A 20,672-nucleotide genomic window follows, 5' to 3' on the forward strand; every position below is an offset into this window, starting at 1 on the left:
CTTTTAATATTGACGTCATAGTAGATGAGTGGTTGCGTGTTTTGTCAAAATATGCCTATCTTGTCTAGCAGTCGGTACAATACATCAGATTGAAAATTCTAGCAAACCCGATTACAAGATGACCTAACCCTGTATTTCTATTAACCTTGGTACATGGTTACTCAAATCGGATACAGACGCCGTCTTATATAACAATCTTTGCTAAATGACGTCATATTGACAGGATAATTGATGATGACGACACTTTAGTGTCGTCATCATCAATTATCCTGTATAAGAATAATAAATACTTTAATTAGGCCTAAATTAAAGTTAGGAAAAACTATTCTTGTCCATGAAAGTTCCTTAAATATTTGCTAAACTAATTCAATAGGTAAATTGATGTACTTTATTATAATAATAGTGAAATTTATGGCTAGTAGAGACCTCCCTAAAATATACTTTTTCAAGGACCGATTTCTGGTACAAAAACGATTTTAAATACCTCTAGAAGAACCGTAATGCCAACGAAAATATTGCTGGATCTTTAACTTTTTTTTAGTAATATGTTGTGCCATGAAACAAAGGTCATATTATTACATAAAAAGATACCTCAACTTAGAAATTTATTTATGATAATAAAAGTTGATGATTTAAATCATATATTTATGTTCTTCAATTACTAATAATATCTGTATAGAAACACGTACGGATGAAAAAATGAAAATCATGAATTTTTGCAATGTTAAAAAGAATCAACACATTAAAATTCGTCAAATCAACACAAAACAAGGATGTCTTTTTTGAATCTTTGTAGATACTTGAGTTTTTATGTGTAACTACTAGTATTGAGACACGGTCCAAGACCGATTTTTTTCGGTTCGGTCTTAATTGATTTTTTTTTAGACCGATTTTGGTCAAGACTCCGATCACAGATCGTAGATGGAAACTTAACTTTCAAATAGTGGACCGATTTTATAGGTCTCAATATAGCTACCGATTTTCCACCCTCAATGTATGGACTGATTTTCCCCCTATTCTGATTTATGAGTTGTACAAATAGGGTTTATGTAACTCAATTAACTTCATATGACTTTATAGTTCCGATGTTCACAGTTTTGAAACACACATGACGACATCAACAATTCAACTATAGAATCAGTCTAGATCTAATTTTTATTTAAGACTGCTACAGACTGTTCTGTTCAATCAAAATCATAACGATCGATCTAGGATTTTCAGGCTGAAATCCAACACTAATATCTACATACTTGTCAGTCAATACATAATGTCATTATTTTTTCATATCCTAAGACGTACACATTACATATGTTGTGAACATTAGTGTAATAATTTTTTTACAACATCATATCCCTAAACGTTTAGAAAAAATGTATTATACAAGTTACAAAATAAAAATAATATTTAGTCTTTTGAGGCAAAGCACCTCACGCATAAAAAGATTTTAGATTTATGTTATAAGTTTAAATATACAATTTTGGAATATGAGAATGACACTAATGTTCTAACACAAACTTAAGAATAATATAAAAATCAGATAAGTAGAAACTTTTAAGAATCAAAGTTATTTTTAGTGCAGCAATTAATTTCAGCGATGACTTTTGTATGACAGGATCTGGTCAAATCTCGTATTAGCTGGACACAGGAAGGGTGGTGGGTGGGGGAGAATAAGTTGTTATATTTACTTTTTTGATCAACTATCTTCAACTTACCTATAAGAGATCTGTGATCCACCTATTGAGAAACATTTATCTAACACACTCCTGATAATATTTAATAATATTATATATCTATAACAACTTAGATATCTATGGTACAGTATATATTATGTGCAGGAATCCTGGATATTCCTACAGGGAATTATTTTTAAATGAAATAACTAAATGAAGAAAAAAAATTCTTTGATGGTGTCCTAAAAATATATAAAACTACGAGCTACAATATTACTCTAATATTTTATAAATTACCAATACAATCATCTTTAAAGTAGCTTATGCGTGATTTTTTCCTTTGTTTTAGTACAAAGAAAGTTGTTCTTTGTATCAAACAGTAACAGTCTGTTCAATTTGAACACAGAAAATTAATTTAAGATACAAAGTCAAAGAGTATATACCCTAGTGTACATTGTACATTCATGTTCTTAAATATTGTACGTTTTGCTAATTATGTATCACATTCATATGTGATTGATTCTCTTATGTGCATAATATTTACGCTTCTATCCTCCAATAGAGTAATAAATGGATGTGTTATTTACATTAGAGCGTAGCCAAGGAAGCTTTAAAGGAAGTCTCTAAAATATTTAAAAAAAGAAAAATCAATTTTGAAAACAAAATACTTCTGAAATTGTCAGTCAGAAGATCATTTTCAAAGAGTTCAGACACACTGAATGGACATTTATCTTGGAGGTTCACAACCTTTCGTAAAAGCATAAAACAAATGTAAGTATTTTTATATTATTAATAGGGGAGACCTGTTACAACCAGGGTAGTGAACTCACTTAAATTTCAGCGCGAGCCCAAGTCCCGAATCCGACTTGAACTTTAAGACCGACTTCCGATTCCTACTTGACCTTTGAGACTGATTCCCGAGTCTAACGGGAATTTCAGTCTGAGCCCCGAATCCTGCTCTCCCACACTTGAATAGATATATGTATATCAATCTTGATGAACCCTACGTCAAAAAGTTTAAAAACACACTCATATTCTGCGAAGGGGTCCACATACAAAAGTACATGAACAATAGAAAACGGAAGATAAATACTCTAAAAAAAACTTCAAAGCTAAATATTTTCCTTTCAATTATGTATAGCTACAAATTATATATTATAAAAAACAATTAACAACTATTTACAAATACCAGTTTGCTCTTAAGAAAAGGATTGCGTTTAGTAGATCCTCCTTCATTGATGACCTCTGGTCACTTGTAATGAATTTCATTGCAGATAACAATCGTTGGACACGCATTGTGATGATGGCATTGACACTAATACGAAACGAACGTCTGATGATTACATTGACATATCTTTGTTTATTTCTTTAAAGGTTTTTTTTCCTCGGAGTAGAGGTCCATTCTCGACATTGATGATTGCATACTCCAATGCTATTTTTCTTGTGTTGGGATTAAATTTTGACAATTTCTCATGAAAAGTGTCGAGATAATATTTAATTCCCTCTCCATTGTCATCCTCTTCTTCCATGTCACTTATATATCACTTATGTCCAATTCCGTCAACAGGCCTTCCTTCTTGTTCATGTAAAACATTCTTATTGCTGTTTCCATAATAGCTTCTCTGGCCAACATCTTATGAGATTCTTCTAGTAGAAGACGCTATCTAACATCAAGATAAAGTGATAGGCAAGAATTGTGAATTTGACAAAAGTCCTTCTTCTCGTTGTATTATGGACATTAGAATCTCTTCTGCTCATATATCTTTTGCAGAAGAACAAATATTCCCATTCCATTAAAAAACATCCGGGATTCAAAGTTTATGTTTGCATTTTTACTGTAGCTAGATATGGCAGTTCCAGGATATGATTCAATTCTCTAATTGAAGTCCTTATAGATTCTGACATGTATCTTTGGACGCCGGTGCTAAATAATCCACAATACCTCTCAGCTTAATGAGCCTATCCATGATGAGGTTTGTGCTCTCCCATCTCGTCACACAATCTAAGATTGGTATCTTATTTGTCTTCTTGCGAATGACACCCAAAATGTTGGCATTTAATTTAGCTTTGACAAAATTATAAGTGACTACAACTAATAACCAACAAGATAAATGCAATTACATACATAGACATGAGAAATCTAACAAATATTATGAAATTGAACTTACTATAAAGTAAAAGTATATTTAATAAATACTATTTTAGTTGAGGAAAAGAGACGTTTGATGAATTTAAGAAAAAAATACAATATAATAGATTAAATGTACAAAGATTGTAGTCTGAAGTGAAAAATAAGTCCCTGTTATTGTTTTTTTATAGAACTCCAATATGATAATATACTTTCAGTAGCCTACACGGCTATTTAATGTGAAAATAAGACCTTAATAATACACTATCCATGCAACTACCCTTTATTTTCCAAACGTAAATAAAAATGGAATATTCGGGGTCAGAGTGACAGAAGCCTTAATAAGCTTTTATCAATTTATCATGAAATATTTTTTAATTTACAATAAAAACAAAGAAAGAAGGATTCGGGACTCGCACTAAATTTAGACTAGTCCGAGTCCTAAGAAAACATAGCAAATCCGCAAATCCACAATTTCTAGGCTACACTCCTGTTTACATCATGGAGTGGTTTCAAACATTAAAAAGATATATATACAAAATTTACATCATAACTGTACCTATAATATAGTGCAGACTAGTATGAAAAATAACACAAGTCAACAAAATTGTAATCAGCTACCCAAAAACTATTAGAATTGAATATGAGATTTTTAAGATATTTGGCAAAGGAAAATTTTGCTGATTTGGGTAATTAAAATTTTTGTCATCTTTTCTTTGAGATATTCGATAAAAACTGATTTTGAAAGTAGTTGTTTTTGAGAAAAGTTATTTATGTGATAATGTAGTTGGTTAGTTTTTCATGATTTTTGCTCAAATTAGGGCGACCAGAAGCCCATGGAGCTTTTGCCTTCATATATATATATATATATATTATAGCATAAATGTATCTTTGCACTTATTTTTTTGGGTATAAAATGGGTCTTCCTTCACTTAAAGTCATTTGTAATTCATATTTTTTTTACATGTATATATATATGAGGGTGAAACTTCCGCAGAGGAAACATCTTAGAACCGTAAATTTACGATTATTTTAATATCAGGTGCATACTTTTATTACAATTAAAAACCCATTTAAAGAGGGAATTTTTTAGACTTTTTAAAGAGTTTGAAATCACAATCTTTTCTTTTAAAAAAATGTTAAGAAAAAGAAAATATATTATTATATATTTGTTTTTTGTACCCGTTCAAAGTTAGTATCGGTATATCAATACTTCTTCGATTTAAAAAAGAAAACAAGAATATTGTTAAATGTAATTCAAATGCTCCTAAGGACAAGTTTGTAGAAATTTAGAACCTCGCAAGTGTAATGAATAAATTTTAAATATTTCAAATCAAGATATTTTTTAGTCACTAACTTAGTTCATTCTTCTGAAAGTAACAAAAACTTTATATAAAGACTCAAATTACGATTATTCAAAAAATTACAGTTAAATATTTTATTAGTTAATAGTTAATTCTTAATTATCTAATCGGGGTCGTTCAAACAGCATATGTCACACCGCTGAAACAAATCATAGAACTTAAATAGACCCAGATAGAGTAGCTACATATTCCTTAATTATAAAGAACCTTTTAGAAGTACATGATCATATATTAATCCAACAAAGCTACTCATGAGTGATATGGCCCAAACAAGGATTGTCAAGGGGCCATTGACCAACACACTTTACAAAGGTTATACCAATCAAAAGCTGCATGAAAATATGCCCTCCATATATGACTGTCTACAGTTTCTAACATTTGAATTAGTTTCCAGTGGCCCTGATGATGAGTGAGAGTGCAGGAAACAATATATATATATAGAACAAGTGATGACTCATTACTTGTGTAAGTGATATGTAGTCTTACAAAAAAGAAAAGAACTCGAAATTAATATATACAAGTATGCAGGCTTGTTGATTGGAGTTTTTTCTTATCGGCAATCAATTGCGATATGTCGATATTATATTACTGATCGCAGTATCGCAATCGGTCCTGACATTTATATATCAACAGAAATAGCAAAAAATTGCGATCCGATAAATTTTTACAGAATTACAAATAATCTTATTATGATGTGGTTTTCTAGACTGGTCTTTGTCTTGAGAAAGCTATCGAGACTGTTTTTTTCTCAAAATATCAAAGTCTTGGTATTGGGTCTATTACACTCGGTCTTGGTCTAAAAATTCTGGGTTCGGTCTTGATTTTCATCTCAAACTGTATAACCTCTGTCTTGACTTGGTTTCTACCCTTATATATGTCGTGGGAACTGATTTTGGCCGATATTTATATATAGCAGGCCCAGCAGCGAGCGTTTCTTCTACTAGGCCAAACAGATCCTGAGAAGAACTAGACAGAGGCTGAGAGACGACAACTTTGAGAAGCAGCTCCTGTTAATGTCAAATAAAGAGCTAGACGAGATGTGATTTATGTAGATATTTTATTATTCGCCGGCAGCAACTATTTTAGTTTTTTTCTGCATATATTTTAGTTTTTTATTATAGTAAAATATTTATAAATAAATACATTTGAGAAAAGTGTTAAATCGTTTATTAAAGTTAAAAAGGTATATATATATATGTATAAACATACAAATATAGGTTTAAAGAAATTATATTTTTGAATATGATGCAATTAAATTCACCGGATTCCTGATTGCAAATGGCCTTGATCGTAATATCGCTATATTGCAGTGAATTTCTGATCGCAATTTTTGATGGGATCTCTATTTTTTTCCTGATCGCTCACAAACCTGAATATATGACAAATAGACGGATATTAACGGTTACCCAGGAAAAAATTAATGATTCCAATATATTTATTAATTTTACCCATGGACGGCTTATAACCCTCAGTGTCTCCAATTTTTCTGGTAATATGAGTGTGTTTTTTAAAATTGATGGTTCGGGTACAAGTTCGTTCACGGATACAAGTACTACCTTGGCCCATCCCTTTCATCTAACATTAGTGTTGTGTGAGTTCTTATTTAGAATTGAACTCTGCAGTCCAGTTCAGTCTCAGTCTAGTCCATTCCATTTCAGTTCTCCATATCAGTGCTAAAACTTAGGAAGTTTGGCCCTTGATGACGTAACTAATTTTTTTTTTCTTAATTAGTTCTAGTACTGACAGTCTTAAGGACTGGCCTAGACCGAATAAATAAGGACTGACTAAACACCATGTAATATTATACAAAATATAATCTAGGATATCTATGAATTAGCTTGTCTTGACATAGTCAACCACCCATATAGAAATATACTGACAGTTATTTGTTTAAAGAGCATGGATATGAATCATACAAAGATATGCACTCAAATCTCTAAAGTCTAAAGAGATAAAAATAATGTTAAAGAAATTGAAAAATAACTTGAACTTTGTTTGTTAAAGCTTATTGAATGCAAATCAGGTTTGTTTTTTTCATGTTTTTTAAAGATCACAGATAAATAATGACAAATAATTTAATATATATTTTAAACAATTGAGAAAAAAAATCCTCATAAAATATTATGTTTTTAAAATTTTTGAGAACAAAATTATACAAAACTACATATGTCATTCCGGTAGGATTTGGAACGTTGATTACAAATCTGAAATTATTTTTTTTGGTATCAAATCTAGTTTTTGTGATTTTTTAAAATATTTTTACTCATATAAGTTTCTCATTTCCCGGGAAATCATCTTTAAGCGGGAGTAAATAAGTATGTACTTTTTGAAGAATTAATTAATATTTGACTAATTTTACTCATAAATTATCAACTTTATTTTTGTTTAAATTGGGTTCCATGATTTATTTAAAAACGTGATTTATTGCCGGTGTATATTTCCAATATTGTTGTAAAAAATATACATGGTACAACTCTAATATAAATATAGTAGATCTTTTTTTACTATTCACTAATTGATATTTCTTTCCTCATAAATTAGATATTGTATGAATCATTATTACTTGGCAGTGATCAAAAATGGAAGAATTTTTACTAAAGGTACTTAAATTAAAAACTAATTCGGAATAAAAAATATCGATAATATTGAATTATTTATTTATAGATTGGTGGATTTGGTCGTTATCAAGGATTTTTAATGTTTTTTGTCTTTGTTACATCCTTTACGTGTGGTTCCAATTATTATAGCCAGGTTTTTAGTCTTTTAGAACCCCCAAAGACTTGTATTTCGGATGGATTGAATACTCAAGGAGAGTGTTTGATATTAAGTGCAAATAACGATACTTTGGAATGTTCAAATTGGAGTTACAATTATTCTGATCAATTCCCCACGCTTGTTTCTGAGGTAGGATAATATTTTTATTGACCTTGGCTATAGTACCTAGATATATTTATAAAAGGTGTGACCTAATTACAGAACGAGATTTCAGCAGGCCGTGACAAACAGAAGGGGGCTCAGGTGGAACTGACTAATTATTTTTATCAAATTTGTCAAATAAAAAAAAGTGTATATTGTCACATTTTGATTTTTTTTTCAACATCTTATTAATTCTGGCCTCTATTATTGCAAGATACGGAGTCGGATTTTGGTTTATTTCCTTCATGTCATAGCGGCTTGCAGCTAATATTATAAAAGTTTATAACAGCTATGCTGCTCTTCTCCCAAACTTTCTTCAAATTGTCACGAGTACCATGCTAATTGTCAATTTCATGTTAATATTTGTTATAACTGTAGACATAAACTGTTAAAGACTTGATTTGAATTTTTACTTGAAACAAATTGACGGACTGTGTTATATTAAGTTACATATACAATGCATAAAACAAACAGTAGTACCTTGAAGTACGAATGAGGCAACAAACGAGTTATTTTCCAAATCGAAGTCTGCTTCCTAGCTAAAAACATATACATAACCGTCACTTCTTATTTCATTGGCGATTTAAAAAACAAATCTATAATTCGTATCTCAGGACTCCCCTATATTTGTAAACACTTAAGATATGAGAGAAGTTTCAAATTGATGACTTGTTTTTTATTGTTTAAATATTAATGGAGCAATAAATTTATCATATAATATTTTACTCTATTAGTTGTAATTTACAAAAAGAATATATTAGACAAACACAAAAGACGGGTTATTAATTTTTTTTTTTCTTTTTAAATTTTGGGGGTCATATTTATACTTGTGAAAGATATGACCTGCCGGCATGTAAAAAAAAGGAAACTGAAAATTAACGTGACCTTTTACAACTTGAATAATGTTTGGGAGGAGAGCAGAGTAGTTTTCATGGCGTTTCATCAAAATAGCTACAAGCAGATATTAGATGAAGGAAATAAGTGCAAAATTCCACATTCTGTATCTAGTAATGATATAGGCTGGAATTAATACGTTGTTGATCCACAATTATGCTTCTAGTCATACAGGGACTTACAATATTTGTACCTCCGCAACAAATCTTCAGTCTTACTCTTCATCTTTCATACACTAGTAATTACTTTGTACTTAGATGCTGTATCTTCAAGAATAAAAGGATAATGATATCAGCGTTCGAAAATTTAAAAAAAAAAACCACATGGTTCAGGTTACAACTACAAAAAGTATCAAAGTATCTTGTAAAATGTCATATTTTTACAACTATAGACATAGCCGAAAAAGGTTTCTTTCCGGCAAAAAGGAAAAAATACAATATTGAGCCATATTATGGGGTTTGTTAATCTTTAGCATTTTGTGGCTTAGAATATTTGTGTTGCATAGTATTTTTCTATTTCCAAAAGCTGCTATCATTATTATTGAGGAGATAACATCTAAGTATAAAGGGTTACCATTAGTGAGTATGTGTGTGTTCATGAATGACGGAGAGTAACGCTAAAGGTTTTGTTTGAGAATTATATGTATAAGTCCTTTTTTCATTCAGAGTATCATTGAGGATCGACATGCCGATTTTTGCTTATTACGGACTAGGACTTGTACTTATTTCCTTCATCTACAACTGCTTGCAGCTAATTCAATGAAACGTAATGACATTTAAGTATCATCTAAGGTATTCTTTAAATTGTCAGAATTAATATGGTAATTTTTTTATTCTTTTTGTTTTTACATACTGGAAATGCTCACGATTAACAGCCCTACATATTAATTAATACTTAGAGGTTGCCCAGAGGCTTTGAAGTTTCAAAATGTCATTTTTTTAATATGAAAAGATAACTTTAACTTACAAATGGTCAATATGAGGCAATATAGATCAATTTAAAAAATAAGTATTTTCGATGAATGACCAACCTTTACAAAGTTTATATATAGTTTCCTTCTAAAAATTTTTGTAAGTTTAGAAAAAAATTATTACTAAATCCGCTTGCGTCCACAATTATGAGACATTGGTGTTCCTCTGGTTGTGAAAGGAGTTTTTTATTAAAAAAAAAAATCATTCATGTTCATATATTTTAGTAATTTTATTTCCTATTCTATTTGACAAAAAAATATACATATGATACTTGTGCATACAATTTTTAGTAATTTGGCATAAACCTCCAGATATTTGGACTATTTTCTCTAATAAATGATTGAAAATTTTTACAGATTGTATTTTTGGAAGCAATTTCTATCAGTTAATAAAGATTAGAGGACATCACAAGCCATTGATATTACAAAAGTTATTCTTTATTTATCTTGTCTTGCATAATACACACAGTTCGTCTGGTTTTATTCTTGAGTTGTTGGTAGACCACCATTAAATTAAAAAAATATTTTATTGGTTTTCTTTTCCCATTCCCTATATTCGATTCGTATTTAAAAAAGATTAGCACAACAAAGGATATTACGTAGAAGATAACTTTCAGTAGTATAAAAAATGGGCAATACTCAAGTTTTGATGAATCATTATAAAATATATTTCTACATGTTTGCTATTAAACAAAAACATTCAAATAAATTACGGTTTATTAAATAGTACAGCAACCAATATTGAATTTATGGGACACCGGTATCCCCTGTGTTTGAAAAGGATCAAAACCAGTCTAATGCATATATGGAATTAAGTATTACATCACAAACTAATTTGGTTCTAACATTCATTTTGTTTTCTAAATTTGCGAATCTGCACTATACTTATGTTACATTTAAATTAGGACTCGACTGATAAATCAAGAAAGTAGCTGATAATCGGGCAATTATTTATTTATTTTCTTGTAAATAATAAATAATAAATACCTTTTTATGTTACATAAGTTGAAGAACAAGATCCTATAAATTTGAATACGAGGCCTGTAATATTGGGCTGTATGTATACAACACAAGGGCTGAAAATTCCCAGGCTTCACACTTGGATGTTGCTATTTTTTTTAATTAATTGCTTCATTTTCAGTTAGTACCAACTTTCAAAAGACAGCTGTCAAAATTTCATGACAATCTATTATTAAGTTTGTATGTTATTTTGCTAAGTGTAACGCTACTTTTGTTATTTCCCAAAACAATTTAGTCTTTTTATTTGTTCAAGATTGTTTTTATGTAGATGCAAAATATTTGAAGTTATCTTATCGATGGATGTTAAAAAAATAAATACATTTACATTAACCCCAAAAATACACAGTACATTGCATAAAAAACGTTTATTTCGGCATTATATGTATATCAAAATAGCCGCACACTTTTTATCAAAAAGTAGGGAGACCAGAATCAGTTGTCGCACGATACCGTTGGAACAGTCTCTTTTTTCAAACATATAAGAACTACAACCATAAAATTTACATCACAATTGTGTAATATGTTGTAGATATATAATAAGTAGTATGAAAAAAATACACCAGTTTTGTTGACTTTTCTTCTAGATATTTTTTGGAAGAGCAACATTTTTGTAATAATGCTTTCAGTTTTTCAAAAATTACTTCTTATGGTATGAATGAAACCCATCAACACAAAAACAAGCTAGAAATATATTTTTTTAAAACTTTGTCCCAATTACATTTTTTTTTCAAGTACTCATAATTCAATTCTATTATTAAATTATTTTGATCAATCCTTTAGATTAATTTCTAATCAAATGGCACTTATAGTTGAACAATTTCGTAAGATTTAAAGATTTTTATAATTTATTTGAAAGAATAGATCGGTGTTAATTAAAGTATCTTAAATTAAATGAAGATTCTGAAGCATAGAAAGTATTCTTGGGTATCTGAAATTATCCCAGAAATTAGAGTATAAAATTTATATTTTACTCAAATATTAGAGTCTAGTAGCATATGATATTTTTTTAAAAATTGGAAGTTTTTACTATCCTTGATTTTTGTGTGTGTTAATACAACTTTATACATACATCTAGTATTTACATAAATTATACATGTAGTCACGTAATAACATCACTTTTATTAATTATATCTTATTATTTGCATATTTCCCCCCCATATCATAGGCTAATTGGGTCTGTGAACAGGATATTCGTCCACAAATAATTTCAACTGTTTTTTGGATTGGAAATGCCATTGGAAGTCTTATTTTTGGAATTTCCAATGATTTGTAAGTTGATTTGACGATAAATTAGTGTAATATTGGAGAAGAAAAAAAATGTATATATTTGATATAAAATGAGAAATTCAATGAATAAGAAATCATAGTTTTTTTTTTTGGGTATATCCATGTAATAATGTTAAAAATGTTCAAGTTGCGTGAATGTGGCTCGAGGTATATAAAATGCACTCTCAGATCAACAGTTATCGTATTACAAATTATAAATACAAACAACTATATTAGTAGGCAGATCACAATTGAATTAAAATGTAAAATTTAATCGTAAAAATTTAACCCAGTCATAAGTACCTACAAACATGTTTCAATTAAATATTATTGGAACTAAAGCTTTAAAATAAAACTGTAAAACACGCTTGTTGGCATAATATATCTTTTTTCCAACGAAAGATATTGATTTTTATGGGTCCACAGAATTAATCATTTTTAATTTTCCCCCATTACATATGCAACTTTTTCTTTTCTTCGCAGAATTTATCTTGTTAGTTTTGAGTTAAAAGGGAAGATGGGAAGTTATTTATAGAGTAAAATTCATTTTACACTTGGCGCATCTAGCGCACAAAAAAATACACGCAGCAGCTGTTTTTTTTTTAAATTGAAAAAATGATTACTTTTGTATATCCATGGAATACTTCTACTTACTTTGGCCGATTGAGGGTGCTATTGTCGTCTTGATAATCACCCTCCAAAAGTTATTGGGGGAGTTTGGTATGACCTCCTGAATGTTGTCTGTATGTTGACTTAGAAATAGAAGGAGGTCAGGTTGGCCCACTGCTAGACTCTGCTCTCTAGGCTCAAGACGTTCAATGCAGGTCACACTATCATTTTCTCAGATGAAAAAATATTCACTATTGAACGCAAAAGGAACTCTCAAAATGACAGATGGATGTCCACGTCCATAGGCGTCCCCTATGCTTACAAGTTACAAGAACTCCAGCTCCATCATAGTCTTGGGCGTCATCACAAGCACAGGGAAGGTCATACCACCATTCTTCTTCAAGAAGGGAGAAAAGGTCAATTCTAGTGTGTATGTGGAGTGCTTGAGGTCCACTGTGCTTCCGTGGGTGCAGGGAAACGCCCTTGAGCCCTGCGTATGGCAAAATGACTCTGTCCCCTAACACAAGATCAACCAATAGTTGATCAGGACCAACTTTTACGATTTCTGGTCCCCATGACCTAGCCCTCCAAATCTCCCGATTACAACCTGTTGTATTACTTCTTCTAGAGAAAGCTGGGGAGGGGGTCTGCTCAAAACAACACAACAGCGTGCACTTACTCAAGGCAACCAGTAAGAAAACGTCGGGGAGTATCTGGGGTGCAGATGCGCGGAATGCCTGCAAGAGGTTCAGAGCCGGATCGAGAAAGTGATTGCCGCTGAGGGCAGTCACATTGAACAAAATAAGACATAAATGTCAAGTTGTTGTTTTATTGTTTACATTTTTATCCAGTCTACAATTTTAGAAAGACACTTTTGAATTTTGTGTGGATTTATCTCGGCAATCCTGCAAGTTAAAAAAATATAACCTTTAGTTGGTCAAAAATAGGAAGGGAAGAAAGAGTGTGCATTTCATTTCTAGAGTATACCTTGGATATATCTACAAGTATAAACATACAAATTCACATTTTTAAATTATGATCCCCATCGATATTGTAATATATACTACTTAGTCTGCAATACATTTTCACGTTGCAGCAAAGTTTTATTTCACTTTTTCAAGCAATTTGATTAGAGCATAAATTAATTGATTCTATTTTTCCTTTTATTTACAGATTGGGGAGGAAGAAAACAATATTTATAAGTCATTTAATTTACTTAATTGGAACAATTATGACCTTATTTCTCACACAAGTATATACATTCCAACTTTTAGCACGCCTTTTAGTTGGAGTCTCTCATCACACTATTTCACATTTGCCATATTTATTAGGTAGGTAAACTCTCATAATCTACGAGTATATAACATTGTGTATAGCCAAATTCAAAAATTAACGTGATTTTTTTGTCAATTCTTATTTTAATAGCCATTGAATTTTGTACAGAAAAGACTCGAGTTGTTCCACTTTTAATCGTGATGATCTCATATTCTCTAAGTTCCATTATATTACCTATTCTATCAGCATTCTACATTCAGCATTGGACACATCTTGTTTACTTTAGTATTTCACTCATATCCTTAAACATACTGATCATTCCACTTTTACCAGAGTCTCTTTCCTGGCTTGCATGTACGAGGAACAAGGATCAATTTATTAAAGTTTTTCATTACATTGGAAATATAAATGGTTATGACAAAGAGGTGAGTTTTTTTTTATATACTCAAGCGGAGATTTTAAAAAGTGTATCATTTGAAGCTTAGAATAAAATACAGACTTCAAATTATACTTTTGACATATCTTTTTTGAGGACATAACAGGTCCCAAATCAAATATTAGTAGAAACAAAATTTGCTAGAAATATGATCATCCTTTTATTCACAAAATAGTAAATGATTTTTTCAATATAAGGTATTCTTGCTTCTAACGGCCTTTTAGGGGTTATTCATAAAATGTATAACTACCTACTCATTCCTTCTTAATTGAATAATTTTTTTTTGGGATTATTTAAATAAGTATATGTAATTATAACAAGGATAAAAATCAAAGTTAAGGCTTTTGATTGAACCAAGTTACCAAAAATCCAGCCAAGTATTCACTCGTCAAATTTCAGGCTGATCATGTTCGCCCGTTTGCGAGTTTAGCCGGAATAATGGTATAATTAGTAAAATTGGATCGGTCCTTAAATTGGACATAAAATCGATCCAGTCCCATGTTCTGCCCAGTTCAGTTCCCTCTCTGTTATTGGTTCTTGAAAAATGTTCCAAATATAAAAGGGCTTTCTACAATGCATCAAGTCACGTAATAAACAGACCATTTGCATGACAACATTTAATTATTATTTTTTAAGATTAAGGCAACTAATTAATTTATTTGTCTTATAATAATACATTTATAATTTAACATACATATCCGTTTGGATAAACAGGATTATACTTATAATGATATCCAGATATAGTGACAACCCTCAAAAAACAAAAATTTTGTAACATTTTTCAATTGATCAATATAAAAAGTTATAACAAATTTGCTACTTTTTTTAATAAATAATTATGTGTTTTGAATAACTTTTCGAAATTATTTATTTACACGAGAATTTTTTTTCAAAGTCCTTTGTTTCATACTTTCCAATTGTGTATGTTTTATTTTATTGTTGAGATAGGTAATAAAGTAATGCCTAGCAAGCTGTTTAAAAGCTGCTTCAAAAACAGAAACAGCTGCAGTAATTTTTATAATAGTTGGCATCTTCGTCATCTTCCTTCCTACTCTTCGTTGTCATCATTTGGTCCTGATAACATCTGATTAATGATGTATAGCAATATATTGATGTCTCAAATAATTAAAAATGTGTGTATAACTATAAACCAGTAGGTACATAGTATCCAATCGCTCACACTGACAATTTTGCTCCTACCTGATATTGTCACATTAAACGGGTTCCACAGTATATTATTTTTGTTCCTTCCGATGTGTCATGGCTGTAGTTTTTTTCTTAAAAAATAACTACAGTTAAATTTGACACTTGATAATGAGCCTACATATTTGAATTACAGACAAACCTGGTATAACGGTGTCCTGATTCACTCTTACTGTGTACGTATTCGAATGTTCTTCTCACATTTCAGTCTTTCACTAACTGAGAATGAATGGTGGTATCTCATTACTGCCAAGATGTAAAGTTTATCCGTTATTGTATTCTTTTATCGACTATTTCTAACTTTTGATATGTTCCAAAATACCTGGTTGAAAAGGTAACTTACACTAAGCGGTCAGTTTTTCAGTTTCCCTTGAGTGACTGATTTATACAAATTTGACTGTAAAATGAAACTCCTTTAAAACCTTAAAGAAGTTGAAGAAAATTTGTTTTTTCCTGAAAATCCTTTGAATTCAATGACAGAAATAAATCAATTAATAACTTATATATCAAACCTTATTGCAGGCGACCTCTTAAACCAGGCTTTTTATTTTGTAAAAATTCTAAATTTGAAAACTGAATATGGCTGCTTAGTTTGATAACACGTTTTAGACAATGCTTTTATCGTATAACTCAAAAAAAAATTACTGAAACAAACTGGTTTAAAGTTATTTTCATGGAATAATTCATTGTGGGGGCCCCAAAAATATAAAAAAAATAACAGTTAAAATTAGTTCTAAGTTAATTGAATTGTGAGAACATTTTGATGGAAGTCATCAAAAAATAATGAAAATATTTTGTGAGCAATTCAAAATGCATTTATTTGATAAGTTAATAATATATCTTCTGACCTTGTGGTTAGTGGTAATAAAAAAAATTGTTTTGTAATTTTTCATCACTTACAACGCGTTTTTTTTTTTTTTTTTTTTTGAGCTGTGAAGACACCGGCAATAAAAAAACAGAACAGGGTAGCCAAGTGGCCATTGGCCAACCCACCTTTTGAAAGACCATTACAACGCAAGATGTGTCATAATATTGTCATCAATGCATGATATCATTTTCATATAAATGCCTTCAGCTCCCCACTTTTGAGTTGGTTCCTATCGGCCCTGTTGATGAGTGAGAGCGCTGGAAACAAAAAAATTTCGTTCCATGTTTGATGTCAAGTGATGACTCATCCCTTGTGCACTAAAGTACTTAACCAAAAAAGGGGGAAACTCGAAATTGCTTGTCAATAAGGATCGATATATGACAAATAACTGGGTAAAAACGGGTGTACTCCAATAAGTAAAGATTTGAATATATTATTTTGAAATTTACCATCGGGGTAGTCATTTTTGCTTGTAATAATTGGTATTTTTTATATTTATCTTCTGGATATCTTCTGGATTACCTGGACTCATCCCTAACTAGTGGGAAGAGCTATTTGTATTTGTATTTCAAAAAGTCATTTCATCCAAATAGTTTAATTAAAATCTTGTAAGGGCAGTACTCTATGAAAACTTGAATCAAGAGTGGTAAAGGTGGGTGGTGGAAGGTGTAGTTCTTAGAGAGGTACAGTTAATATGAAGGAAGCAGATTAGTTTATAGGTACATACCATACATAAATAATACATACTTAAACATAATATACATTTATTTATTTTACATGAATGTCTAATACTAATTCGTGAGTTTGTAGATTCCAAATATACATTAAATTACCAGGCCTAACGTTTAGTACAGGAGCCTCCACAGGATTATATATTTGGGTGGGGTTTGAAAAAAAACTTCTAAAATCCACAGTTACCCACTAAAAATAAAATTTCTTAAAAATCTTATCTTTGCTAAATGACATCAATGGGATTATGAATTGTGTTGCATCAGTCCTAAGAAAAAATAAAAAGACTGCAGTCCTATCAGTGCCGTCCTAATAAAAATTGTCCATCCTAGGACCGGTACTTTAAGGGTATCTAAAATATCAGTAATGACATAATTACTAACTCCGTCCTTTTACCTGTTTAGCATAACCTCTATTTAAGAGACAGGATATCTGAAGTTTGAAGTAGGAACAAATTATGAGCTAGAACACTTAATACTCAACATGGTGTTACCTCGCTAACATAAAAATACCCAATGTATTTTGTTGTCAGCTGTGGATTTCCTCGATTCACTTGATACATCATGGCTATTTCATAATTTAGTCATTTAAATAAATAAACGAAACATGAGTTATACTATACTTATACTCCGTTTCCAAAAGGGCAAGAATACAATTTCTTGTTGTTCCTTCGTGTTATGTATATATTGACTTTTTGTTATTTAAGTATATGAAAGAACTTTCACTATCCTATGCAAATATATGGCTACTAGTGTTGGGGTTCGGTCTGGAAATGATACTCTTATATTTTTTGTTAGACCGAATTAGTTCGGTCCAACAAAAAAGTTCGATCTGGACCGGTCTCATATACAAATTTGGTGTAGATAGGTCCAAAGGAAAAAATCGGTTTAGTTTGGTCAAAAAAAAAAATTGGTCTAGACCGATTTTACAGATAAATTGTTTATAACATGACATCATATGTTTTTTCAAGTACAATGACGTTATACGAAGTTTAAACAGAGATAGATCGGATTAATTTTGATCCGCCGTCTCTTATATGTGTACAGTATTTGTTCTAGAACTTATCGTGTACTTTTGAGATTTGCTTGAAAAAAATGAATTACAGTTGATCTAGAAAAAAAAATGTTCTCTCATAATATAGGAGAGCGAAAAAAATTGGTGTATAAAGTGGGACATAAAAAAAATTGGTCTACACAGTGAGGGCGAAAAAATCGGTTCATGGTCTTGACCGAAAAATCGATCCAAATCGCTCTAGAAAAAATCACTGAAGACCAAACCAAAAAAAATCTTTGCTGGACCGAGTTTCAACACTAATAGCTACAGTTTTGATAAAATAATATTAAGAAATAATGTTATAATCCAGTATCGAATAAAGTACTATATAGGATTTTAGTACTATAAAAAATAATATATTATTTTGTAATTCATTATAAAAATTGTGGAGAAATAATATGACAATGATAGTCTAGGATTACATAAAATATAGATAGTAATTGGTTTGATATACTTATTTACCCCATTACCAGATCATTCTATACATATTTTATGTTTCTTTTGTTGAAAGGTTGCTTGATAAATTAAAGGTAAAGACGTGTCAAGTATTATACGTTCCTTCTATTATTCATTATTTTCTTCGTTTTATATTCTTCAATCCTAGCTAGGAGTAAATAATTTACAAATAATGCTAGGACCATAGGATTGAAGGACAGATTAATATGTCTTTAACACCGTTGAATGCTAAAAAAGATTGGACCTATAAAAAAATCGATCCAACAATAGTATTAGGTAGCTTTGTTTACTTATATAAGTTTGTATACAAAACGATCGAAAGTGGCGCCTTCTTTACGGCAAAATAAATCAACTTTCTTAATGATAATACCATTATTTGTAAATTCAAATTCAAAATTTATTCATGTATATTGTACGACATGATATGATCTTTATTGTATTTCTCAACCTTTCACCAAAAAAGAAAATTTATCCATAAATAGTTTGTAATTAGTAGGGCTTATAATTTCCCAGGAAATATTCTTCGAGTGGGATCCTGGTCGACAATTTTCGGAATCTTTTCAGTAATAATAAAATATATTTTAAGAAGAAAGAATAAATCTAATAAAATGGAGATCTAATTTTTTTTTTTTTTTTTTAAATAGTTTGAAGCCTTTTGAAATTTTTGGCAACAAATTCATAATATAGTTCCTCATACTTGAGCTGTAATATCAATGTTAAGGTTGATATTTTTGTTTTTCACTTTTGTACATTATTACCGACAAACCATAAAATTATTCATCAAACATTTTTGCATTTATTTGTCTTTATGGTGTCTAAATATAGCTACCTAAACGACTACCATTTTTATACTACTATCCTACTATAATATTTAAGTTAGAAATATATCATAATAAAGCTTGCTTTTACTAATGCACTGATATTTGATAATAATCAATATAAAATTATATTATATAAATTTTACAACTCATTCCATGATGAAGCAACATTTTTGTTAATATTATTTGTTATTTCTTTTTGCCAAATGGCTTTAAAAAGGATATTTTTAAATGAGTAAAAAAAAATCCATAATAAATTCGATTACATAGGCATGTAGAATAAGAGTCAGTGTTAAGATTATTACAACTGACATCTCATTTTTCCCGACTCAGATGTGAGATGACTTTAAATAAAAAAAAGAAGCTCAGGCCTTATGCCCTTTTTAATAAATAATTTGGGTCATTTTGATCAAATAACTTCACAATCCCCCCCCCCCCACCTCGATGTGCCAGCCCTGTGTAGAATAGAATATAAGACTTAGAAAATAAATAACTGTGTTTCACTTAATATCAAGAGGTACAAAAAAAAGTCACAAACTTTTAGTTGGCTGGGACCAATAGGGGAAATAGGGCAAACAATCAAATTTAATAAAGGATCAAGAGACCCAGTGGTACGTTGACTTTATATTTTATGTAAATAATAAAATTTAGAGTAATCCATAAAAGATTTTTTGTTATATATTAATTTTAAGTTGTTTAATTTGTAAATAATAATTTTATTTATTTTGTATTTATTTAAGAATAACGAAGTCTCCAATAATATTATATCCGAATATTTCAAAGAAAATGAAAGAACAAAAGAATCAGTGAAGAGAAGATCCCTTCTGGATTTAACAATGTTTAAACGTCTTTTCTTCAATTGTTCCGTTATCACATTTGTTTGGTAAGAATTTTTATGATCCATAATTAGAGTTGTAAAAAATATAACCCACTGGTTTGTGGAAAAAAGTAACTAGAAAATGGGATGGTAACCTTGACTATTTAAATACTTTTGTTA

The 20,672-nt window shown here is 30.2% G+C and overlaps 1 protein-coding gene across 3 annotated transcripts in view; it reads left to right on the forward strand.

Moving 5' to 3' along the window:
- Window positions 1-2,304: 2,304 nt before the first annotated feature.
- LOC121125513 (organic cation transporter-like protein) overlaps window positions 2,305-20,672 on the forward strand; it is a 68,667-nt gene continuing 50,299 nt past the window's right edge. For all 3 annotated transcript variants that reach the window (XM_071891537.1, XM_040720711.2, XM_040720712.2), the window contains exons 1-7: window positions 2,305-2,441; window positions 7,704-7,762; window positions 7,827-8,066; window positions 12,128-12,231; window positions 14,011-14,168; window positions 14,263-14,537; window positions 20,416-20,558. In XM_071891537.1, coding sequence (XP_071747638.1) covers window positions 7,742-7,762; window positions 7,827-8,066; window positions 12,128-12,231; window positions 14,011-14,168; window positions 14,263-14,537; window positions 20,416-20,558 — 941 coding nt within the window. In that variant the 5' untranslated portion in view covers window positions 2,305-2,441; window positions 7,704-7,741. The remainder of the gene's footprint in view (window positions 2,442-7,703; window positions 7,763-7,826; window positions 8,067-12,127; window positions 12,232-14,010; window positions 14,169-14,262; window positions 14,538-20,415; window positions 20,559-20,672) is intronic.

Source organism: Lepeophtheirus salmonis, chromosome 10 (genome assembly GCF_016086655.4).
Source record: "Lepeophtheirus salmonis chromosome 10, UVic_Lsal_1.4, whole genome shotgun sequence".
Lineage (NCBI taxonomy): Eukaryota > Metazoa > Arthropoda > Copepoda > Siphonostomatoida > Caligidae > Lepeophtheirus > Lepeophtheirus salmonis.